Here is a 25,036-nt window from a genome sequence, read left to right as displayed (position 1 = left end):
GTGGGAATAATTAGGCTAGGTGCTGTGGTTTACGGCTGTAATCCCAGTACTTTGGGAGGCTGAGTTGGGAGGATTGTTTGAGTTCAGGAGTTTGAAACCAGTCTGGGCAACATGGCAAAACCCTGTCTCTACAAAAAATCCAGAAAATACCCGGTGTGGTGGCGCACACCTGTAGTCCCAGCTACTTGGGAGGCTGAGGTGGGAAGATTGCTTGACCCCAGGAGGTTGAGGCTGCCGTGAGCTGAGATCACGCCACTGCACTCCAGCCTGGGTGACAGTGAGACTCCATCTAAAAAAAAATTGTTAATAATTAAAATTACTTTTAGAGGATTATGTCATGAGCCTTGACAAGAGTTGTTCTGTAAAGCTACCTAGCATGGAAAAAACTCAATTAAGTTAGCTCTTCCACAGAGGGACTTATGTAACCAACTTCTTTCAACAGGCATTGAAGTTGCTTCCATTATTTTGCTGCGATGAATAAGGCTGAAAAATATTAATCTTTGCTCATATGTTTGGTCATTTCCTTTGTAAATTTCGGGCTTCTGGGTGTGCACATTTTAAAAGTAACTCCCTCTTCACGCAGTTAGAAGAACACAGAGAGGAAGGGGCTTACCCGGGGTCACACAGGGAATTAGCGTCAAAGACAGGACCAGGAACCAGCCAGGGTCCTCTAACTGGAGCTCTTCCAGCTGGGGACCTAGAGAAAGTCCCAGCTGGAAGCGGGAGGGAGGAGGAAGTGAAAGAACCAGGTGCGGAGGCTGAAACGGCGGCGGGAAGAAGGTGGGGCCAGCTGGGAGGAGGGGGCGGGGCTTCTGAGTCGCGCAACTCCTTCGGGCAGCTGAAGCTAAGAGGTCGCCTGGCAACACCCGCGGCGCGGCGTTCGAACGGAAGCGAGGAACCAATCAGGAAGTCCGGGGCGAACCATTCTGGTGTGAAGGGGGGTGGCGTGCTCACTTCCCTTTCCTCGGCGCCCCAGAGACTTCCCCTCCGGTGGGGTCCTTTGACAGTCAGGGCCTCTCGCTCAGCTCGGCTGAGGAGGGCAGCTTTGAAGAGGACCCCAAGGGTCCCCACGCGGCGCTAGGGCTTCCCGGGCGTCGTTGGGAGCGGCCATTCCCGGCCGGGGTCCGAGCTGTCAGCCTCTCCAAAGTCTGCGCTGAAGGAGCCGGGACACGCCTAGCGCGGGCTCCAGGTGAGGGTTCCGGGTGCGACCCCGGGTCTGGGGGTGCTCCGTTCCCCGAGCGTCTGCTGTCTGCGTTTTTCCCGCGTCGTACTTGCGTGACATTTCACAGATGAGGACTCTGAGGCTCAGGGAGGCAAGTGTCCCGGCCCGGCGAGCTCTGGCAGAGAATCCGGTTCAAGTCTTTCCGCCCCACCTCGCAGCCCCCAGTCTAGTCACATTTGGATTTGCCTTGAGAGGCCCAGACGGGCAACCGGTAGTCACTTTCCCAGCGTTTTATCGGCAGGGACACGGCCTATGGACCGCTGGCTGGATCACCTGTCCTCCCGCCCCGCGTTATCCTCGGGATACCCCTTTTGGGGGTCTGTGTTTCCTTTTCCGCAGTTGGACACCCTTCTGCTACGGGGCTCTGAATTCGGTAGGGGTTGGACTCGGCTCCTTTGGCGACCTTCTGCCTATGGGGCTCTGAATTCCAGAGCTGCCCCTCAGAGGACCACGCTGGGGATTGGACGGACTGACATTTCGGAGCTGGATGTAGGGGCAGCAGATTCTCCGGCCCCCAGAGTTGCTGTTGGCCTCTTGGGAATCTGCCCCATTTTGGGGAAGGGAGTAGAGCCAGTCCCTAAACCAAAGCCACTAGTCACCAGAGACTTTGGAATTCGGGGTGGGGCTGGGATCCTCCTAGGTGGAACATCTGACCTAGGCCAGGCCCTGCGCTGTCTCCTGGGGACATCCCCCGCCTCCTAGGTCGTTGTCAGTCTCCTTTTGTAGGTGGGGAAACTGAGGTTCTAAGAAGTTATACCCCTTGTCGAAGTCACAGTCAGAAAAAGCAGTGGTTGGCTCCCAGTCCCTCTGGCTTCAATCTTAGAATCCTTGACACTCAGAATCATACGTTTTGAGAGTCTTGAATCTCTTCACAAGGGGGTTACTTATCCTGTCTCCTCTGGAGCCTCCTCCTGGCTTTTGGGACAGGAGCTCAGAGGACTCAGAAAGAAAACAAGACTTTCCTTTATACTTTCAACGAATATTATTTATTGACTTCATAAGCCCTGCTTTTCTTCTTGCATGTTTTATTTTTCTCAGTAGCATTTACTCCACCTTATGTCCTATATGTTTTACTTACTAGCACATTTATCATCTTCCACTAGAACATGATGCAAGGCAGGGGCTGAGGCAATCGAGGTCCTCACCACCAGTGCAAAATTTAGGGATGCCCAAAACCTCCGTAATCAACGTAACTGAAACTAACATTTGCGGACCATTTGTGTGTTGTGCAGGCAGGAGGTTAACTCACAGCCCTCACGGAGTGCTGTCCTCCCATCTCTGTCACAATTACAAATGCATCCCCCGGACCCAGCTGTCCCACTTCTAGGCAAAATTCTGTAGATGCAGTGATGCTGCAATGTGGTTTGTAGGCGGAAATGAGGCACATGCTAAGTGCCACCAGTAGGGGATGATGGGAAATTATACTGTGTAGCTGGGAAAAAAGGACATGGCAGCCTTCTTTATGTACTGATGTGGCTCCAATAACAAAATACATTACTGAGCAAAAAGAACAAGATGGAAACAGTACACACAGCATCATGATACCATATGTGTAAAAATGGAGACAGAATATGTTCATACTTGTCTGCATCTGCCTGAAGTCTCCTAGGAAGGATGAGCAACTGTCTGGTCACAGTGGTACCTGCAGGGAGGAGAACTGGGGACAGGGTGGGAGGAGTCCTTTTTTTTTTTTTTTTAAAAACTTCATTGTCTTTATCGTTTGTGAATTTTGAGTTGTGTGCATGTATCACCTGGTTTAAAACTTTTAAAATTAAGGCAGGGTGTGGTGGCTCAGGCCTGTAATTTCAGCACCTTGGAGGCTGAGGCAGGTGGATCAGCTGAGGTCAGGAGTTCAAGACCAGCCTGGCCAAAGTGGTGAAATCTCATTTTTACTAAAAAATGCAAATGTTAGTCAGCTGTGGTGTCGCGAGCCTGTAATCCCAGCTATGAAGGAGGCTGAGGCAGGAGAATCGCTTGAACCCGGGAGGCAGAGGTTGCCGTGAGCTGAGATCATGCCATGTCATTCCAGCCTGGGTGACAAGAAGAAAGCTCTGTCATATATATATATATATATATATATATATATATATATATATATATGCAGATTTATATATAGACATATTTATAAATCATGAGACCACTGCCGTGTCCTTGACTTGCTGTGTGACATTGAGTGAGTTTCTTCAGTCTCTGGGCTGAGATAAGAAGTCATGATGGTGCACTCCGGCCTAGGCAGGGCAATCTAGGATAGGAACTGGGCTTGGCTGTGGCTCTGCCTCCCCCTCATCTTTGTCATCCTGCATGCCAGGCCCTTCCCCAAGACCTTGCACGTGTTGTCTCTCTCACTCTGCCCCCACTACAAAATCCTTTGTCTCCATTTTGCAATCTCAAGTGCAGACCTATGCCTAGAAGATCGATTTGGTAGAGGTGAGCATGTCAGTGGGCCTAGATGTCCACATCCACACCCATTCCACAGCCTACTCCCTTCTCCCTTCCTAAAGTTTGTGCAAGGCCGCCCTGAGCAAGGCTGACTCCTGGGCAGGCCAGGGCACCAGCGTCTGGGAGGCCTCCAGAAATAGCTCAGGGCCTGCTGTGGCTCTGGAGGTGGCCTAGCTGGGTGTCTCTGACCTGGACAGCTGGGCTGAAATTGAGCTGGGCTGCCCTGCTGGCTGGCCCCTTGCCACTGCCTGGAGCCTTCCTGATCTCTTCTGGGGCAGGCAAGGGCCTCCCCAAATCTATGCCAGGCTTCCGCTGAAGGGAAAGAAAGAAGCAGGTGGAAGGAAGCGGGTGGATTGGGTGTAGAATGTCATGAATATTATAACCATTGGAAACCACACCTCCCACCCCCTCACCAAAGAATAAAAATCACAGACACCTCTTGAGCACCTACCGTGTTCTTAGTACTTTACTAGTATGAACCAATTTAATTCCCTCAACTCTGTGACATAAGGTAGTTACTGCTCTTCTTATTTCCATCTTGCAGAGGGGAAACTGAGCACAAGAGGTTTAATAATTTTCCTAAGATCACCTAGAGGTGGAATTTGAACCCAGGGAGTCTGGCTCTAAATTTTACATTGCTTTTTTTTTTTTTTTGATGGGGGAGGGGTGGGGTGAGTGTAGTAAAATATATCTAAAATAAAATTTACCATTGTAAACACTTTTAATACAGTTCAGCAGCATTAAGTACATTCACACTGTTGTACAACCATCACCACCATCCACCTTCAGAATGTTTTCATCTTCCCAAACTGAAACTTCATACTCAATAAACAGTTCCCCATTGCCACACCCCCCAGTGCCTGGAAATCACCATTCGACTTTCTAGTTGAGTAAATCTGACTACTTTAGGTACCTCTAGGTATTATAAATGGAATCATACAGTATTTGCCTTGTTGTGTCTGGTTTATTTCACTTAATGTAATATCTTTAAGCTTCACCCACATTGTCATATGTGTTAGAATTTCCTTTTTAAAGCTGAATACTATTCTAATATCCTATGTATGTGTTACATGTGTTTATCCATTCATTCCTTGACAGATACTTGGATTGCTTTTGGCTGTTGTGATTCATGCTGCTTTGAGCATGGTTGTTTCAGTTCCTGCTTTTAATTGTTTTGGGTATACACTCAGAAGTGGAATTGCTGGGTGATCCTATGGTAATTCTCTTTAGTTGTTTTTTTTTTTATTATTTGTTTTAATTATTATTTTTTGAGATGGAGTCTCGCTCTGTCACCCAGGCTGGAGTGCAGTGGTGTGATCTTGGCTCACTGCAACCTCTGCCTACAGGGTTCAAGTGATTCTCCTGCCTCAGCCTCCCCAGTAGCTGGAGCTACTGGATGCATGCCAACATGTCCGACTAATTTTTGTATTTTTAGTAGAAAAGGGGTTTCACCGTATTGGTCAGGCTGGTCTCGAACTCCTGACCTCATGATCTGCCCACCTTGGCCTCCCCAAATGTTGGGATTACAGGTGTGAGCCACCATGCCTAGCCCAATTCTGTTTAATTTTTTGAGGAACAACTTTATTGCTTTTCACGGTGACGACACCATTTTATGTGTCCATCAGCAGTGCACATAGTGCTGATTTCTCAATATCCACACCAACACTTGTTATTTTCTGGTTTTTTTTTTTTTGGTAATGGCCATCTTCAGGGGTGTGATGTGGTATCTTATTGTGGTTTTAATTTACATTTCCCTAATGATTAATGGTGCTGAGCATTTTTTCTTGTGCTTATTGGCCATTTGTGTATCTTTGGAGAAATCGCTATTCAAGTGACTCTGCATTCTTAACCATTACCTGTGCTTCTCTTAGATTTGTAACCTCTGAGAATAGTGGGTCAGCATTCTGGGTTGAAGAAGGCCTCCCGCAGGAGCTGGGCACTGGATGATCTGTTCAGTTGAATAGTTATCATAGCCCACACTTTGGTGGCATTTGTCATTCATGGGCCTCATGCAGAGAGGGAGGCACTCTTGTGAGTCCTCCCAATTACAATTGGGGAAACTGAGATATGGAGAAGTTGAGTATCTTACCCAAGGTCTCACAGCTAATCATGGTGGAGCAGGGATTTGAATGGGTTCTGGAGTCCGTGCTGTACCTTACAGATATGGCCAGGGGGATGCTTGGCAAAGGCCACTGCAGGCAGCATAACCAGTGTGTGCAGAGGTTTGGATATGGTGGCTTTGGAGAAAGAACAGGTCTTGGGTAGAAGTGGTCAGAGCCCAGCTTGAATGGGGGTGACCTGAAGTGGGAGGAAGAGTAGGACAGGTCTGGAGAGGCCAGGAACAGCATCAGAGTTTGGGGAGGAGGCTTGGTGCTTAGGGACCCTGGCCTTGTTTCTTCTCACAAAATATTTATTAATTATAAAGGAAAAACAATAACTGCACAGTGGAGAAATTTGGCAGATACTGCTTTAACCAAGGAATTGGCTGGTCACTAAGATTAAGACAAACTGTTGTTATGGGTGGGTATGGTAATGTACCTACAGTCCCAATTACTCAGGAGGCTGAGATGGGGGATCGAGCCCATCTGTTTGAGGCTGCAGTGAGCTATGGAGTGCACTCTAACCTGAGCAACACAGTAAGACCTCATCTCAAAAAAAAAGAAAAAGGAAGCCTCTCAATACCATGTACTAAGAAGGACACGACGTCACTTCATTATTATTCCTGACAGATATGTTTAACTTTCTCTCCTTTCTTTCTTCCTCTCTTTTTCTCTTTCTTTTTCTTCTTCCTTACTGATGTAAGAAAAAGCTTTATACATTTAATGTATACCTCTCGATGAGTGGCCTTGGCATTTGAGGTGTCCTGGGTCCAGTCCAGCCACTTGTCCAATGGTGTTTCCTCTTGTGTTTGGTCCCTGGAGGAAGAAAATATGGAAGGGTGTGATGGATCTCATGGTCCAGTGGGAGAGACAGCAAACAAGTTATATTTCCTATCCTAGATAAGAGAGTATCTAAAATGACAGGATGCAATGAATGCTCAGGAAGGAATAAAATGGGTGAAAGAGCTGAGACCCCCTTTTTGGTTAGATCTGAAGTGGGTGAGGGAGGAGGTTCCAGGCAGAGAACAGCTGGTGCAAAAGCCCTGAGGCAGCAAAGACCTTGTGTTCAGGAATAGCAGGGAGGGCTTTGTGGCCAGAGCAGGAAAGAGGCTGGAGATAAGATGGGAGATTTGGATAAGGACTAAGTCTTGGAAGGCCTGAGGGCCAAGTGGGGAGCTTGGATTTTTTTTGTAAGGGAGCCACAGGAGGGTTTAAACCCGGCAGTAATGAGATCTTACTTCTGCTGGGAGAACATTGCCATGATTGCCCCCATTTGACAGCAGAGGAAACCGAGACTCAGAACCATAACCAGGGAGTGCTTTCTAAGGTGGGTTCTTCCTCTGAGGTCCAGCTGATGAGGCAGTAGATTATTTGGGAATTTCTTGGAGGGCACATCTGGTAAGGGGCCAAAGCCCAACACTGAAAACACTGTCTCTTCCACCTCCCCTCCCCAGATATGAGCCTGGGTTCCAATCCTGGCTCTACCATTTATCAGCTGTGTAATTTTGAGCAAGTGCTCTTACCTCTTGGAGCCTCAGTTTTCTCATCCAAAAATGAACATAATAATGGTAGCCACCTCACAGGGTAGGTGTGAGGATTAAATGAGTTAAGATTTTGTAAAGTGCTTAGAACAGCATCTGGTACAAAGAAAGTGCTCAGATGAGATTTGCTTTTTTTTTTTTATTATTATGAAAATCATTGTTGTTGTTTTGCTGTTACTACTATTAGTGCCTGAAGGAGCTTTCCCTCCCCATCCCCCATTTCTGCCTCAGTGGAGGGCTAGGCAGGGCCCTGCAGGCCATTTGGGAGATGATGGACTTGTTGCCCCCTCCCCTGTGAAGTCAGGGACTGGAGGAGGCTGCAGTGCCCAGGGGAAGGAAAGCTGATGCGAATCACTGCCGGCCTCCTCATGCCCTACACCCTAGTCCTGGCCCAGCTCCCACAGGCACAGACAGGGAACAGGAGCCTCTTCAGCCTGTGCAGGGCAGAGGGCTGAGGCTGAGGCCTGGGGGACCCCTCCTTCTCTGGGTCTCAGGTTTCCGGTGGAAAATAGCCTATCAAATGCACCTACCTGAAATGAATTATAGGGCTTGGGCTGGAAGAGGTGACAGTCACCTCCTCACCTCCCTCCTGGGAATTCCTTCCTGCAGGGCTGCAGTCTCATGGGACTAAATGAGGAGACTCTGGGGATTTAAATGAGTATGGTGCCTGGCACTCAAAAATTGTAGTTATTGTTGCTACTATTATGGCTGTTGTTACGGATGTGAACTGCTTTCACGAGGCTTCTAAGGCACTTTCAGGTTCAGCCTGTTCCAGAGGGACCGACTCTTCACATGACAGAATGGAGCGCCAGAGAGGTCCTGAAACCTGGTCAGGGACACACAGCTAGGAAGTGGTGGCGTTAAGGCTTGGTCTGAGGGAAAGTGCCCAGGCTGGACTCCCCCGAGCGATTTTGGGCTAGTGACTCAGCCTCTCCCAGACTCAGTTTACCATTAGTCACATAGGTAACAATTGAACTCACCTGATAGTGATTGTTGGGAAGATAAAAATGGGTTACCCGATACCAAGCAAAGCACTTTCCTGTGCCTAGCACAGTGAACAGCACCTGGCGGTCGTTCTGAGTCAGGGAGGGGGGCTCAGTTTGTCCATCTCTAAGATGGGTGCACTTGCCTGCCAGGGCCACCGGGACTCCGCGCGCCAGGTGTGCGGTAGGCGGGTCTCGGCTCCCGGAACAGCTTTCCTGGGTGGTCCTGGAGCGGGTCGGACCCGGTTCCTGGGCCAGGCCAGCTGCCAGCGGCCGGGGCTCGAGTTCCGGACCCTGCCTGGCTTTTCTTCCTCCTTTCGGGTAATACGTGGGCAGGCTGGTTCACTTGCCCGCAGCCGCCGGAAGTTGCGCAAACTCAGGTTGCCGGAGCCCCAGGTGGGCTGGGCTGGAGGAGCGCAGGCCAGCCGAGCGGGCGCAGCCAGGTACGTGCGGATCGGGGTAGGGGGTGCCCAGCCGGGGTAGTGGGCGGCCCTCCCTCCCCTCCCTCCCCGGGACGGCGGGAACCGGGCAAGGATCCACCTTTAGGCTTCAAGAGGACCGTGCGGATCGTGCCGCCCTCTCCCTCATTTGAGAGACAGGCCAACTCGTACTCATGGGTGGCGAGTGGCGAGGGTCACACAGCGCCCCGCTAGCCTTGCCCCATCCTCCGCCACCAGGAGTCCTCAAGCTTGCCCGAATTGAGGGAGAGCAAAAGCCAGTGCCTGGCACTGAGTTCCCCCCACCTTGCTCCGCGGCCACCCGAGGCTGACGCCGGCGAGTGGGTGGGGAGGGGGCGAGGTGGGGATGTGTGCCCCGGGGATGCAAACCAGAAGGGCTGGCGGTTGGGGGCATTCATGAGATGCATTTGAATCCATGCTGGGGCATTGGGCGATGAGAGGAGGCCCCAGAGGGGACATTGAGTCCCGCTTGGGGACTGGGACCCTGGCTTCACCTGGCAAGAGCCACTGCACCTCCGTTTGCCCACTCCTGACATGGGGCTGTTGAGGTCAGCTCACTGATCATCCTGTGTCTTGGGCCTGCTTTGTCCGCAGTGCGGGCTGGGACACACCCTCGTGGGGCTTACTTAGAGACCCCTGCGTGGGAGTGGTCTGTGGACTTGGGTCGTCAAAGTCTTCATAAAGACCAGGACCCTGGTTGGTGGTGCCGCCTTTTTGCCAGATGTTGAGGAAAGCCCTCGACCTGTTTGATCTCTCCATCCTTATCGTGACCTGGAGGCTCCGGAAGGTCTATTTTTAACTCCATTTCACGGATAAGGTAACCGAGTCTGTAAAGCGGCGTAGCTGCTTGCGCAAGGCGCACAGCAGGCGGGCGGGTGAGCCGGAGGCCGGCGGGCCGCAGTGCCAAACTTGGGGTTGGCCCTCGCATCTGTCCCGGTCCCTCCAGAGGGGACCCCAGGGCCAGCAGATCGGGCCAGGGGGCTGGGGGCCCGATCGGGGACGTGCCCCTCCCGTCTGACCTCCTTCCTCCCTCTTTCTCTGGATGGTGCCTGCGAGGGAATTGCCACTGCGGACGGGTTGGACTGGTTTGGGAGGTGGCAGCCTGGGAGTGGGGCAGAGGCTGGCTGCCTCTACTGTGCTCCCTTCCTGTCAGGCCCTCCTCACCTGAGGTCTCCTGGGGGTCGGCCTTGGTGGAGTGAGCCTTCCTTTCCTATCCACTCCATCTCTTCTACCTTGGGATCAGCACCCAACGTTCTATTCCCAATTCAACGCTGCTGCAGAGGTCTCCAGCTGGTGGTTGGGGGCCAGATGGAGCAGGAGGGGACAGATATAGGTTTGCAGACATATTTTGTTTGCTGTACATGCAATGCTTTAATAATCATTATTATTGAATATGCCGACAGTTAAGAATTTAGAGTTTTCATGTACTTCTGGATTTCCAGTCACTTAGAATACACCTACCACCTTTGGCCCAGATGCCTGCGGCAGGCAGGGTGTATCTAGATGTCTTTAGTTTATCCCTAGTCGGCTGGTGGCTATTGAACTGGACAGCACAGGTCTAGATTGTTTGGACTACATGTCTTCTTGAGGAACACCTAGATTAAGTACCTGCCGCCCTCCCCCCCCCAACCATTTTACAGATGAGAATATTCGGGACTTGATATCTAGGTTTTCTTCTGCCCCATCTCCAAGGGGCCTGTGGGATGACTGTGGGCTTGACTTTACTTGGAAACAGGGTCAGGGATGGCTTGATGCCTGGGGCATCAGGCCCTGATTCTTGGGTGCCCATGTAGACACTTGTGCATCCAGACGTGTGCCCTCCTCCCTAAGAGTGCCCATTCTATGGCTACAGGCAGACTGGGGGTCTGCTGGATGCCTCCATGCAGGGCTGTGTGATTTTGGACATTCCCAGCTTCTCTCAGTGCAGCATAGCTCAGGGCTGTTTCCACATGACAGCCATTTGTGGATCATCGTGGGCCATCCAGTTCCATATTGGAAGCTGAGGGATGTCTGGACTCCACTGGGGCGGGGGTGGAGATTTTCGTTGCTCTTCCCTATAAGCTCTGCCCTTCGCCTGGGGCCTGGCATGTCCAGGCGGGTGGATGGCACAGGGTAGCTTCCTGCCTGGATGGGTGAAGGGTGGAGGTGGTACCAGGCTCCCTGTGGGCAGTCGCGGTAGGGCGTGGGGCTGGAGCCTTTTTTCTTGGTCATTTAACGCTATCATGCCTGTGCCAGCACCTTCCTTCTTGGTGGTAAGAGGCAGAGACACCTACTCGCTGGGTTATTAAGCAGGTTGGTTACCTCTCTGGGCTTTAGTTTCTCCACCCAAAAAAGGGCAGTTGAGAGGACACAGGTTGAGTTGACTGGTGCATAGCACAGAGCTTGGAGCCTCCCTTGCTCCTGTTAGCGCGTGGTCTTGCGCTGTCTTTTCTGCTAAGGTTGTCCAGGTCTTCTCTAGCACCTTTTTTCCCACTCTCGTCCTCAGCTGGGCCTGGTTCCCCCGGAGCTGAAGGGAGGGGGGTGTGGGTGGGGCCTCAGGCTCAGCAGCTGTTGCCTTGTGCCTGCTGATTGGCTCATTATGGAGAAGGGGCGGGGACTCTACCGTATAACTGAGAAGGCGTCTTACCCTCTCTCAGCCGTGGCTGAGCCTCTTTGTCTGAGCGCATTCAGCTTCTTTTTCTCTCCTTCACTGCAGCAGTTGCCGGCGTCCAGCTGCCTCCGTTCTGCCTGGATCTCTGGCTCCTCATTTCTCCAATCCCCTCAGACCAAAGCCCTAGGGATATGCAGCAGCCATGCCTGTGGACACGCTGAGCCCTGGAGCCCCGGCCGCCCCTGCCCTACCTTGCCGCCTGCGGACCAAGGTTCCCGGCTACCTGCTACGGAGGCCGGCAGATGGTGGAGTCCGGAAACCGAGTGCTGTGGAGCGCCTGGAGGCCGACAAGGCCAAGTATGTCAAGAGCCTGCATGTGGCCAACACCCGCCAGGAACCTGTGCAGCCCCTACTGTCCAAACAGCCACTCTTTAGTCCTGAGACTCGCCGAACAGTGCTCACGCCCAGCCGCCGAGCCCTGCCTGGCCCCTGTCGACGGCCCCAGCTGGACCTGGACATCCTCAGCAGCCTCATCAACTTGTGTGATAGTCCCGTGTCCCCTGCTGAGGCCAGCCGCACTCCTGGACGGGCAGAGGGAGCCGGCCAGCCTCCCCCAGCCACCCCCCCACGACCACCACCCAGTACCTCAGCGGTCCGCCGAGTGGACGTCCGTCCTCTGCCTGCCTCACCTGCCCAGCCCTGCCTGTCACCGGGTCCTGCCGCCGCCTCCAGCCCAGCCCGGCCACCGGGTTTGCAACGCTCTAAGTCGGACTTAAGCGAGCGCTTTTCTAGGGCAGCCGCTGACCTTGAGCGCTTTTTTAACTTCTGCGGCCTGGACCCGGAGGAGGCAAGAGGGTTGGGTGTGGCCCACCTGGCACGGGCCAGCTCGGACATCGTGTCCTTGGCCGGGCCCAGTGCTGGGCCGGGCAGCTCTGAAGGGGGCTGCTCCCGCCGCAGCTCTGTTACTGTTGAGGAGCGGGCCCGGGAGCGCGTCCCCTACGGCGTGTCGGTGGTGGAGCGCAATGCCCGTGTGATCAAGTGGCTGTATGGGTTAAGGCAGGCACGGGAGAGCCCTGCAGCTGAAGGCTAGGCTGCCGCTGGACCTGGAGTTTGCCACAGGATAGATCTTGCAGAGGCAAGTGGCCCCTGGACCTCCCTTGCATTCATTCTCTGGATCTGCATGTCAGAGGCTCCACCCTGGAGTGAACTTGGTATGGAGGCAAAGGCTTAGAGGCTGGACCAGCATTCTTGGGCAAGGACTGACCCTGGAGGGTTTTGCTTTTGACTTTGGACAGCTGAGAACCCCTCCTTCCACCCCAATACAAGGTTTTTGACATGAGTGTATTCCTGCTTAGTTCCTCTTGTGGGGCTGCATTTGGGGTGCTTTGCCCTCCCCACTGAGAGTGAGGGCTAAAGGATCTCCTCCATCCTGTCTCGCCAGTGGCTCTGTATCCTTCCTTCCTTCCTTGGCCTCTGTCCTTTGCTGACGTCCTCTTCCTTACCCAGCAGAACTCACCCTGGGCTCGTGGCAGTGGAGAGGCTTATCCACTGCTCTTCCTAGTCCTTGGCAGCGGGCCTAGGCGGGTAGATGATGTTGGGGGCTGGTTAGGAATCTGCACTGCTTTGACTTACCTCCTCTTGGTTAATAAACACAAATGCTTGTTTCTCAAGGGCTGGGCCTTCAGACTCTTCTGTGTTCACAGGAGAAGGGGTGAGAGAAGTCTTGGGGTGGGGCCATCAAAACAGTAATTGTTTACCCCAGGGGCATGGTGGTGGGGCATGACGATAGTGGCCGGCCTGGCCAGAGACATGTCCTCCAGGTGGGTTCTCATAACTCTCCTGGAAGGCTGGCAGGCCTGCTTCATTGAGGAAGAAATAGGTCCAGACACCAGTGAGTTGGGATAGAGCTGGGAGTAGGAATGGGGTCTTTCCCCTGCCCCAGGAAGGGAGCCTGGAGGGGAAAGGCTGATGGGTTGCATAGACTCTCCCCAGTCATTAGTGTTCCATCCTCCCCCCACCTTTGCCCAGTTCCCAAGGGGGCAGGAAGCTCAGAGAGGGCAAACCCTGAACTTGAGGTCACACAGACCATAGAGCGAGGATGGGAAGTGGGAGTTCATGGAGGATGAGGAACTTGGGCTGGACGGCACAAAATGAGTGGCGTTGCCTGGTGATCTGGACAAGCCAGTGTCCCTCTGGGCCTCATTGGGAGAGTTAGGCAGCAGAGTCCTCCTTGGGTTGGGGCACTGGTGCATTCTGGGCCCTTCATGCTGTATCAGATACCTGGGGAAAGGGGACGAAAGGGGCTGGCACTGGGCTTCAAGGCCTCAGCTCCTTCCAGTCTCCCTCCATGTCAGTTACCTCCTGGGAGACCCCACCTTGGCTGGTGGAATGGCTAGGGCTGGGCTTACGAAGGGAGAAAGTGAGGGGGTGGCCTCTCCGGTGCCCCATGGTGGGAGTGGGGAGGGGGTGGATGGCGCTTCCTTTCACAGGCTGCCTTGGCTTCAGCACTCAGAAACAGGAAGCTCTAATGGGGGCCCTGGTGACAGGTTTGATGTAGGTTTTATTTTAAGCATAAAGAGGAGATTTCCGTTGGGCTGTTGACAAATATCCAGGTCAGCCCAGCTGTCCGTCCGTCCCTCTGTCTGTCAGTCTCCCTGTCTACAACTAGCCCCTAGGGGCCTGGGATGGACCTGGGCAGTTTGGGGAAAGTAGGGGGAATTGGGTTCTAGAAGAGAATGGTGTTCCAACTCATGAGACTGGAGCTCATGAGACAGATGGGGAGACTGAAGCACAAGGAGGGTGGTGATTTACAATCCCCACATGGTGCCCAGCAGTTTTGACAATGCAGGAGCTGGGCCTCCAGGGTCCCCATGCTAAAGGAATGATTGTGTCAGGAGAGAGAATCCAGCCAGGTTCTGCAGAGGTGGTGCCCTTTGAGGTGTCAAAGACTTCCTGGGCAACCTTGCTAGAATTCAGGGCTAATCATTGCCCCTTGCTGTGACCTGGCAGCTCCCGAGCAATCTAAGAAAGTGGATGGGCTGGCTGCATTTTGCATGTGAAGAAATTTGAGGTTCTGCTTACAGAACTGGTGGGTGACACCTTGTTCCTGAAGGAGGGTTCAGTGCTTGAATCCTCAAGGTCACCTTTTGAGGGCCAGGTATATCGTCAGAGTAAGATGCCGAGCTCAGGGAAGGATAGTGACCTATGAGCTGTCACATAGCAGGTCTGCAGGACAGCCTGGGGTCACACTCTTGCCTGCCAGACATATCAGTCTGGATTCCTGGTTCTCCTCAACACATACCTCTTCACTCTTCCTCATCGTGGCAGCCTTTTATTCTGGTCACTTTATTACTGAGCATCTACTGGGTGCCCAGCAGTGGATATGACAGACATGGCCCCTGCCCTAGTCTGGAGAAGAGAACAGGCAACTAAAAATTCAGCACGTAAATAGTGTTAGAATGTAAAGCAGGTGTACTCAGGGACGTCTTCCCTAAAACCAGAGCCGTTCCCAGGAGCTGGGCCAGGGGACAGCTGAAAAGAAAATGTCTTTTCATAAATCCATTGGGAGGGTCTGTTGGGGAGAAAGCAGGGAGGGATTCTTGGAAGTGGGGAAGGTGCCAGACTGAGCCTTGATTTGGTCTTGGTATGGCTTGGTCTTGGGAGGGCTCCCCTGTTCCAGGATTCTGGAGCCTCCCAGCCTTTCCTGCAGGCATCTGTCAAGGGAGCAGGGCAGGGGGGTTTTGTGCTCCTTCCTCCCCCTACTCTGTAGCCTCAGGATCTGTGGAAACAGCTCCTCTATTGTTCTGCCTCCAGTTGGAGTGTGAGCCCTTCGAGGGCCTGCAGCTGCTGCCCTGTCTCCTGGGGCTGCCCAGCCTCCGAAGCAGCTCCCCCAGGCCAGCTTGGCCCCAGCTGCCTAGCCCCTAATTAGGCAGAGATGAGATCTGCTCCCTGATCCATTTCCCACCACCTAATTATATACACGTGGATTTGGGAGCCAGGCAAACTGGCTGCTCACGTCTATCATGAAGGTGGGATGGGCCCTGGGAAAGGCAGCCCCCCTACAGACCTCAGTTTACCCTTTTGGCAGAAGATGGAGTGTAGCTGAAGAGGCCTGTTCCTGTCCTTGGTGACACAGTTATGTTCCTGATACCAAAACATTCAAGGAGACCCCCCCACATCTTGCCTGATATCCTGTGTACAGGGGAGCTGGAAAGGGCTGAGGAATTCAGCTATGGGTTCTTGACTCTAGGACCCCAGGGTTGGGTGGGGATACAGATGAGAGCATGTCTGCAGCAGGCTGCCAGGTAGATGTGCATGTAAGAGAGCTTAGAGGTGTGCCGGTCCATCCAGGCTGGTCTGTCCAGGTGGGCTGAACACCTGGCCAGGAGCGGTGGCTCACACCTGTAATCCCAGCACTTTGGGAGGCCAAGGTGGATGGATCACTTTAGGCCAGGAGTTCAAGACCAACCTGGACAACATGGTGAAACTCTCTTTATACTAAAAATATAAAAATTAGCTGGGCTTGGTGGCAGATACCTATAATCCCTGCTACTTGGGAGACTGAGGCATGAGAATCACTTGAATCTGGGAAGTGGAGGTTGCAGTGAGCCAAAATTATGCCACTGCACTCTAGCCTGGGTGACAGAGCAAGACTCAAGACTCTATCTCAAAAAAAAAAAAAAAAAAAAAAGCCTGAACACCACATCCAGATTTTTAAAAAGTTAATATTGGTTGATGGGTGTAGCAAACCACCATGGCACGTGCATACCTGCGTAACAAACCTGCACGTTCTGCACATGTATCCCAGAACTTAAAGTATAAAAAACTTTAAAAATTTTAAAAAAGGCAATATTTTTCAGATAATTCACTCATATATTTCTTCCAACATTTTATTAAGAAAAATTTCAAACATAAAGAAGAGTTGAAAGAATTTATACAGTGAATATTCACATACCCACTTACTAATATTTCACCATATTTGCTCTATCAGGAATCTACCCATCTATCTATCCACTAATACAATTTACTTTTTTATAAAGCATTTCAAAGTAAGTTGCAATTATCAGTACACTTCGATTAAAGTCGCTTTAGCATGCATGCCGTTAACTAGAGTTAAATATTTGTTTATGGTTTGTTCCTCTGGAGATAAAATTTACATGGATTGAAATGCACAGGTCTTAAAGGTACTATTTGCTGAGTTTAGACAAATGCATACTGTACCTCAATCAGGGATCGAACATGTTGTCACCTCAGAAAGTTTCCTTGCATTGCTCTCCTGCCAATTCCTGTCTGCCCACCATGGACGTATTTTTATATTAATATATATTAACACTACTAAGCAACATCCCTTTCTGTGCTTCTCCACGTGAGCACTGTTCCCCAAAAACAACCACTTTCAACTTCTTAAATTATTTATTCTGGTACTTACCTCCATATTTTTAAATAACTTGCTTTTCCTGATGTTTTCTTGATTAATTTTAGGCATATATATATATATATATATATATTTTTTTTTTTTTTTAAACAGAGTCTCACTCTGTCTGCCAGGCTGGAGTGCAGTGGCGCGATCTTGGCTCACTGTAAACTCTGCCTCCCAGGTTCAAGCGATTCTCCTGCCTCAGCCACTTGAGTAGCTGGGACTACAGGTATGTGCCACCACGCCTGACTAATTTTTATATTTTTTGTAGAGACAGAGTTTCATTATGTTAACCAGGCTGGTCTTGAATTCCTGACCTCAGGTGATCTGCCCACCTCGGCCTCCCACAGTGCTGGGATTACAGGCATGAGCCACTATGCCTGGCCAATTTTAGGCAGATATAGACTGACTTTCTGGTCTGATGTTTTCATAGTGTGGCCTCCGCTGCCTGGCTGCCTGGCTTCCTGGCTTCCCAGCCCTTCCCCTTTCTGGCTGTATGATCTTGGGCATGTAACTTAACCTCCTCAGGCCTCAGTTTTCTCATTTGTAAAATGAGAGTAATAAGAATAGTGCTTAGGTTATTGGATTGTTATAAGGATTCAAGATGTAAAAGGCTTAGAATAATGAACATCTCCCAGTGAGTGGTCAAACTGTTTCTTTTCATAATTATTATTATCAGAAGTATTTCGATTTTGTTTCCCCCCTTTCAATCGGCATTTGTCACAAGTTTTTGTTAAGTGGATTTTAGTGTTATTTATATTTTGACTATATAAATACTGTTTCCTGCCAAGCCAAGTCACATGTTTTGGTTACATTTCCTTTCTTATACGACTCTTTGTTCTTCCTGAAGTTACTACCTGCTTTGCTTTTTTTTTTTTTTAATTTGCCCAGTTTCCTCTTAACCTATCCTTAATTCTCTTAATTCTTTCACATGCTCAGTCTCCCCGTAGTTAACATTACACATCCTGAAGCCCTTCAAGTGCTTTTAAACAAGCATCCCGTCCATTTAAAAAATTGGAGCCAAGTTTAAAGATAGAATCTCAAATGCAATCTGTAAGATAAGCATTTGTGAGCATCCACTATAAGCCGGGGCTGTGCTGGGCATCGAGTGGGAACCTGCCCCTGTGGGTTTCCAAGAGGGATGAAAACTGAAGCTCCACCCCCCAACCTCTTCGTTATCCTGGGAACACCCCAGCACCTCTGGGAATCTCAGGACCTCAGGGAGCCCAGATTTACATACTTGTAAAATGACGATCATTTTGTCATTCTGCAATCACTCCTTAACCATGTCGTCTGGGGCTGTGTTGTGGGTGCTGGGTGCTTAGCAATGGTCTCCCCATCCCTTGAGGGGCTCACAAGAACTGTGGGATAGAATGGAGGCTGTAGATGGCAGGTGGGCAAGGGGAATTAGGGAGTGGGCTTCCCAGAGGAAGTACCATTGGAGGAAGAGGGTCTTGGTGGTCAAGGGTAGCAAACAGCTATTATCATGTTCCAAGGGCTGTGAGAAGAACTTCCGTGTATTATCCCATCAAATCCTCCCAAAGACCCACTGAAGGAGGTCATATTTTATCACAATTTCATAGATGGGGAAACTAAGGCCAAGAGAGTCCAAGGCCACAGTCACACAGCTAGTAAGCTTCAGAGGCAGTATTCAAACCCATGCGGTTGGGTTCTTAACCCCACACAGCACTGTCTCTCACATCCAGGTGCCCAGCTCTGGTCCCTGCCCCCTCCTGCAGCTGCCTGGTCCTCTCCTGTCTGCCTACTTGTGCTAACCTCTGGCTCATTCCATGCCCTTCGCTTTATTCATCCATTCATTCAACAAAAATCTACTGGGTGCCTTTTCCATGCCCAGCTCTGGGCTGGGCAATGCCAGGGACATAGAGCTTCGGCAGTATTGACTCACCCATTCCCAACGAGGCATTGGCATTGACATGCAAGCAGCCAGGAAATGGTCTAAATAAAGGGGTGTTTAGGGGTGGGTGATGGCGTGTGTGGGGCCCATGTGGGTGTCTGTGTGGGGGTGATGGACTTTCTGTGGAGGCCATTTATGAAGGCACATCTGTGTACTCTTGAGAATGTGTCGCCTGCAGAGGGTGTGTCCACCAGGTATGTGGGTCAGTGAGGCTTTGCTGGGTAACAAGCCACTCTACGCCCAGAGGCCTAAAAAAACAGCTTATTAGCCTGTGTGAATTGGCACTCTGGCTTGGGCTGAGTTGGGCAGTTCTGGTTTTGCCTGGGTTCGTTTGCCTTGCTGCAGTCAGCTGAGGGTGAGGGGTCTGGAATAGCTTCACTCACAATGCCTAGCAATTGGTAGGCTGTTTGCTGGGATTCCTCATTCACCTTGATGAGGCTAGCTTGGACTCATTCTCTTTCTTTCTCTCTCTCTCTCTCTCTCTCTCTCTCTCTCTCTGAAATGGAGTCTTGCACTGTTGCTTAGGCTGTAGGGCAGTGGCGCGATCTCAGCTTGATGCAATCTCCACCTCCTGGGTTCAAGCAATTCTCCTGCTTCAGCTTCCCGAGTAGCTGGGACTACAGGCATGCACCACCACACCCAGCTAATTTTTGTGTGTTTTAGTAGAGATAGGGTTTCGCCATGTTGGCCAGGATGGCCTCAACCTCCTGACCTCATGATCCAAGCTGGGCTCATTCTTATGGTGATCTCAGGGTTCCACGTTCAGCAAGAGAAGATAAGCTCCAGCGCCCAGTGCAGTTTGAGTGTCTACTTGTGTCAAGATTACAAATGTCCTAATAGTAAAAGTGACATGCCAGCCAGATTCAAAGGATGGAGAAATAGTCTCCATCTCTTAGTCACATTACACAGGTCATAAGTGCAGATATGTAGGAATTATTGCAGCTGATTTTCAAACAACCTACCTATGTGTGCCAGGTAAAGAACTGGGGAAAGTTCTCAGTTTTGGAATAAAAAAAATCTGGATTCCAGTCCTGGCTCTTCCGTCCTTGCTGTCTGACCTTAGTCAAGTTGCCTCATTCTCTGACCTTCTGTAAATTGGATAAAATTGAATGAAATGAAATGATCTTTTATAAAGTATTTGTGCTACTCATCTGTTTACAAATGCAGCACATATTTATTGAGGCATCCTATGTACCAACTGCTAGTCCCACCCTGAAGATACTGCAGAGAACAAAATGGACCAAAACACCTGCCCTTAGGAAGCTCACAGCCTAGGTTGTGGACAGACATTAACTGATCATCCTAACAATTTTATGACCATTGAGAGTAGATTCTGGAAGGAGAATTGCTTACCTGGCCAGGTTGATCTGGGAAGCCAAAGATACTTAAGCTGAGATGTGAAGGATAGGAGACAATCAGAAGAAGAAAGGTAGAAATGGAAAACGATTCTAGAGGGAGGGCATGTGCGAAGGCCCTATGGTGGGAAGAGTTGATTCCAGGAACAGAGAGAAGGTGGGTGGGGGCGGGCCTGAAGCACCAGGGCCAGATGGTGTGGGGCTACGGGAGCCTTTGAACAATATGAGGGTCTGTCTTGCCAGGCAGCCTGAAATAAAACCCAATGGCTTAACTGCTCCACAAGGCCCTCATGATCTGGGACCCTGCTACTCCTCCAGTCTCCCCTTTACCTACTCTGCTGCAGCCATGCCTCCTCCTTCCTGTTCTAGGAACACCCCAGACACATTCTGACCTCAGGGTCTTTGTACTTGACATTGCCTTTGCTAGTATTGATCCTACTCAAGATTTTCTCACAACTCATTCTGTTACTTCATTTCCGTCTCTGCCTACACGTCAGCTCTTCAGAGGAGCCTTCCCTACCCACCTCCCACAAACCCCTGCCCCTCTAGCTAAGCAGTCAGCATCCTACAGTCTCTACTTCCCTGGCTTGGTTAATTTCTCTTCCTAGCACATATCACCTCCTGATTTCTATTAACCAGAGGCCACATTGTCTGTTTCTTTTCCAGATCTCTCACTAGAGTGCAGCTGGGCAGGCAGGGACTTGGCCTTGCTCTAGGCTGTGTCCTTAGCCTCAGGGAAAGAGTAGGCATTCCATAAACATTTACGAGTAAAGGAATGAGCGAAAACAAATGAGTGAATGCTGGAAAGAACTAGCTCCTGGAAATTAGGAGGTCTGGGTTCAAGTTCTAGCTGTGTGGTCTTTTCTGTTCCTTGGTTTCTCCAGTTGAGCTGTGAGGCATTTGTGGTCTCTAGAGAGGTTCTGGGACAGGAAAGGAATACTCCAGGTTGTGAGGGGGCGGGGCCTATGGGTGAAGAAGGGAGGTGGAGCCTTCTCTTTGGTCTTCTGGCGTTCGAAAATAGCATAGCACAGCCCCTAGTTTGGGCCCCTACCCTCCTGGGGCGCCTAGCTGGAGCCAGGGGGCTCTGTCTGGAGCCTGGCAGCCCGGCACTGGGCTGGAATCAAGGCCACCTGACAGCTGGGCCAGGCAGTCCTGGAAGGTTCTTAAGGGCAAACAGGGCCTCCTGGATGTCCCAGACCTCCCTCCCCACCTATCATCCCTCCTCCCTCAGTGTCCACTGTGGGATAAATCCCTTAATCCTCTACAGGCCTGCAGCCTTCGAAGCTTGTAAATCTTTTGCTTGGTTTGTTTCGAATTTCACTCCTGCTCAGTAGCTACTTTACCGGTGGGGACACTGAGGCTCAGAGATGACAGCTGCCTCACTGAGGTTATTGCAGTTAATGATCGAAGCCCAAGTCTTGCCCAGCCCTGTCCTGTCACTTCGTGCACGTGTGTGTGTGTGTGTGTGTGTGTGTGTGTGTGGTCTCACTATCAAATAGTGCCCTATGTTAACCACTAGTGCCCCCGGTCTCTGATAAGGTGTGATGATTATGAGCACCTGGAGACTGGTGGCCTGGGTTCAAATCCTACCTTTGCTACTTCTGCACTGGGTGGATTGCTGGGCCACCCCCACCTCAGTGCCTGCTAATAGGACAAATCCCTTAATCCTGGGCACTGGGGCACTATCAAGGACTAGCATTGTATACACTGCACAGGTTTTTAAAAAATGGAATTTCTAGACTGGGTGCAGTGACTCATGCCTGTAATCCTAGCACTTTGGAAGGCTGAGGTGGGTGGATCACCTGAGGTCAGGAGTTCAAGACCAGCCTAGCCAATATGGTGAAACTCCATCTCTACTAAAAATACAAAAATTAGCCAGACGTGGTGGCGGGTGCCTGTAATCCCAGCTACTCAGGAAGCTGAGGCAGGATAATTGCTTGAGCCTGGGAGCTGAGGTTGCAGTGAGCAGAGATCATGGTATTGCACTCCAGCCTGGGTGACAGAGCAAGACTCCATCTCAAAAAAGGAAAAAACGTAATTTGTTGTCAATATTTACACATTTAAACATATATATATATATATATATATATATATATATATATATATATGTAAAATTATTCCAGTGGTTTAAATGTGTGTGTGTGTGTGTATACATATATACACATTTAAATATATATATATACACACCAGCTAATGAACATCTATCAATCCCCAAGCAACAACTGTGTGTCCAGTCCAGAGCCAGCTGCTCCAGGGGAGCTCGTTCCTGGGAGGGGGTGTCATGATGAAGTGGGCACGGTTCCCATTTCCTCCAGTGTAGTCTCAGAAAGGGGAAGCCACGTGTCCAAGGTTACAGCCAGGGAGGGCAGAGGCCCCGGTACTCACCGCTCTGGGGTTCAAGCTCCAGAGGCATACTTTGTATCCCTGGGTAGGTGTGTTCCAGTTGGTGAATCTGGTGGGATGCAGGTGGATGGAGAGGCCCTGCCCCAGCCTACTGTCATTACCCAGGATCTCAGTGGGGCCAAAGCTTCCAAGTTCTCCTGGGTAATGAGGCTGCAAAAAATGTTTGGCATGTTATTCTCTCACCATTTAAATGTGGGTAAGTAAATACTTCAATATGAAGTTATTTATTACACCATTATTTACTACAGCAAATAATTGGAAATGATTTGAGAAATGGCTAGAGAAACTCAGGCCCAGATATGCAAGGGAATCCTATGCAGCCCTCAAAAAAAGACATCCTGCACACATCTGATGTAGAATCACGAGATGCACAGATCAGTGAACAAAGCAAATTGTGGAATGACACCCACAGGGTGCTACTGCTTCTGGAAGCAGACACACAGTTCCATGTACGCTTGTACCGGCACAGAACCTCCCTGGAGAATTATCCTGGGAACCCTGCACACTGCCTGTCCCTGGGGAGGGGAGCCGGACCTGGGGTTGGGGTCAAGGGTCGGAGGCAGACTCACTATTTACTTTGCATACGTTTTGACTTTTGAATCATGTGAATGTGTTAGCTGTGGAGAAAAAATAAAAATACATTTAAAGTACAGTGAAAGAAAGTAGACAAGAAACCTGAACTGGAGACAGACAAGCGGGCCTGTGGCCCAGCCAGCCACCGCCTCCGGGCAACTTCATGCCACACTCTGGGCTCTGCCCAGCTTGGTTTTGTGGCTCCACCCTCTTTGGTCATATTTGGGTTTCCACACGCAGACAGCACCCAAAGGAAATCCCGGCCAATGCTCATCAGGTTCTGGGCTGGGCCACGTGCCAAGGCTGGTGGTGGGCATGACACTGCCCCGGGGATGGCGTTGCCAGATGCCTGAGCAATGACACGGCCCTGGATGGAATGAGGCCACTGCCCACAGTCTCACAGGCCCTCCCATCTCGCCTTTGTTCTACAGCCTCCAGGTGGGTGTATGGACACTCCAAAACAGCCATCCCTGCCAGTGAATCAGCCTGCAGAAACTGAACTCATTTCTTCATTCATCAATATCCACTGAGCACCCACTATGTGCCAAACACTCGTCTAGGAACTGAAGGTACAACAGAAAACAAAACAGATAAAAATCCCTGCCCTTGAGAAGCTAACATTCCAGAGGGGACACAGACAATACTTGCCAGAGAGTGAAAGTGCTAAGAAGGAAAACGAGGCAGGGAAGGACAGATAACTGTAGGTTGTTTCCTTTTTTTACTGAGGTTTAATTCATAGGCAATAAAACTGACCCATTATCAATATACAGTTAGTTGCATTTTGACAGTTGTATGCCGCTGCAAACAAGTGCTAGAATTCCTGTATCTCCCCACATGTTCCTCCGTGCCCCGGGCAGTAACCCCTGACTCCCACCCGCTCTCACCCAAAGAAACTACACATCAGTTTTCTTTCACCATAGATCAGCTTTATCTTTTCCAGAGTTCATGCAAATGGAATCTGGCTTCTCTCCCTCAGCATCATGGACTTGGCTGAGATTCACCCATGTCGCTGAGTGTATCTGTAAGCTTGCTCCTTTTTACTGATGAGTAGCATTCCACAGTGTGAATGCGCTGTTTTTTTGTTTATTTATTCAACTTGTTGATGGGCATAAGGGTTGTTCCATTTTTTGGCTATTACAAATAAGCTACTATAAACATTTGTGAACAACTCTTTGTGTGGATGCATATTTTCATTTCTCTTGGGTAACTACCACGGAATGGAATTGCTGGGTCTCATGGTAAGTGTATGTTTAACTTTATCAGAAGCAGAGATCATGCTTTTAAACAGGGTGGTCAGAGCAGGCTGCACCGAGTAGATGATATTTCAGGAGAGGTCGGAAGGAGGTAGGGAAGTAAGGAAGGGGCCAAGGGAAGAATGTTCTAGGTTGAGGAAACAGAGGCAGTGTGTGGCTGGAGTGCTTGAGGAGTAGCATGGAGGCCATCGAGGAGGGAGTGAAGGGCATGAGGGGAGAGGGCTAGGAGGTGGGTTCCGTGTGGAATAAGGCTGGATGGCATGGGGCTGCATATGTCATGATGAGGACATTTTTTTTTTTCTTTTAACACAGCCTCACTCTGTCACCCAGGGTGGAGTACAGTGGCAAAATCTTGGCTCACTGCAACCTCCGCCTCCTGGATTCAAGCAATTCTCCTGCCTCAGCCCCTCAAGTAGCTGTGACTACAGGCCCCAATGCCTGTTTTTGTATTTTTGTAGAGAAGGGGTTTTGCCATGTTGGCCAGGCTAGTCTCAAACTCCTGACCTCAGGTGATCTGCCCACCTCTGCTTCCTAAAATATTGGGATTACAGGCGTGAGCCACTGCACCTGGCCTAGGACATTGGTTTTTACTCTGTGAACCCATGGGAGGATTCTGAGCAGAGGTGGGACAGGATCAGACTTGCATTTTAACACCTTCCCCCATCTCCAGCTACCAAGTGGAGAGTGGGCTGCCAGGCTGCAGGGAGTACTGTAATAGTCCCGGCAGGAGATGAAGGAGCTGGACTGGGGTGGAGGCGGTGGGGGCTGAGGGGTGTGGGATTCTGGATC

General features: G+C 50.5%; 1 protein-coding gene across 3 annotated transcripts; it reads left to right on the top strand.

Annotated features, from left to right (window-relative positions):
* The first annotated feature begins 952 nt into the window (after positions 1-952).
* Positions 953-13,004, top strand: FAM110A (family with sequence similarity 110 member A). 3 transcript variants are annotated; one of them, XM_003941017.4, is made up of 2 exons: positions 953-1,189; positions 11,438-13,004. In XM_003941017.4, exon 2 carries the CDS (start codon positions 11,535-11,537, stop codon positions 12,420-12,422), a length of 888 nt encoding a protein of 295 aa, XP_003941066.1. In that variant the 5' UTR covers positions 953-1,189; positions 11,438-11,534; the 3' UTR covers positions 12,423-13,004. The 3 variants fall into 3 exon arrangements, with proteins under 3 accessions (XP_003941066.1, XP_003941070.1, XP_074262456.1); XM_003941021.4 differs by lacking the exon at positions 953-1,189 and adding an exon at positions 3,348-8,727; XM_074406355.1 differs by lacking the exon at positions 953-1,189 and adding an exon at positions 8,767-9,559.
* Positions 13,005-25,036: the final 12,032 nt, after the last annotated feature.

This window comes from Saimiri boliviensis, chromosome 9 (genome assembly GCF_048565385.1).
Source record: "Saimiri boliviensis isolate mSaiBol1 chromosome 9, mSaiBol1.pri, whole genome shotgun sequence".
Taxonomy (NCBI): domain Eukaryota; kingdom Metazoa; phylum Chordata; class Mammalia; order Primates; family Cebidae; genus Saimiri; species Saimiri boliviensis.
The sequence above is the reverse complement of the archived record's forward strand: the minus strand, read 5'-3'. Positions and strand labels throughout refer to the sequence as shown.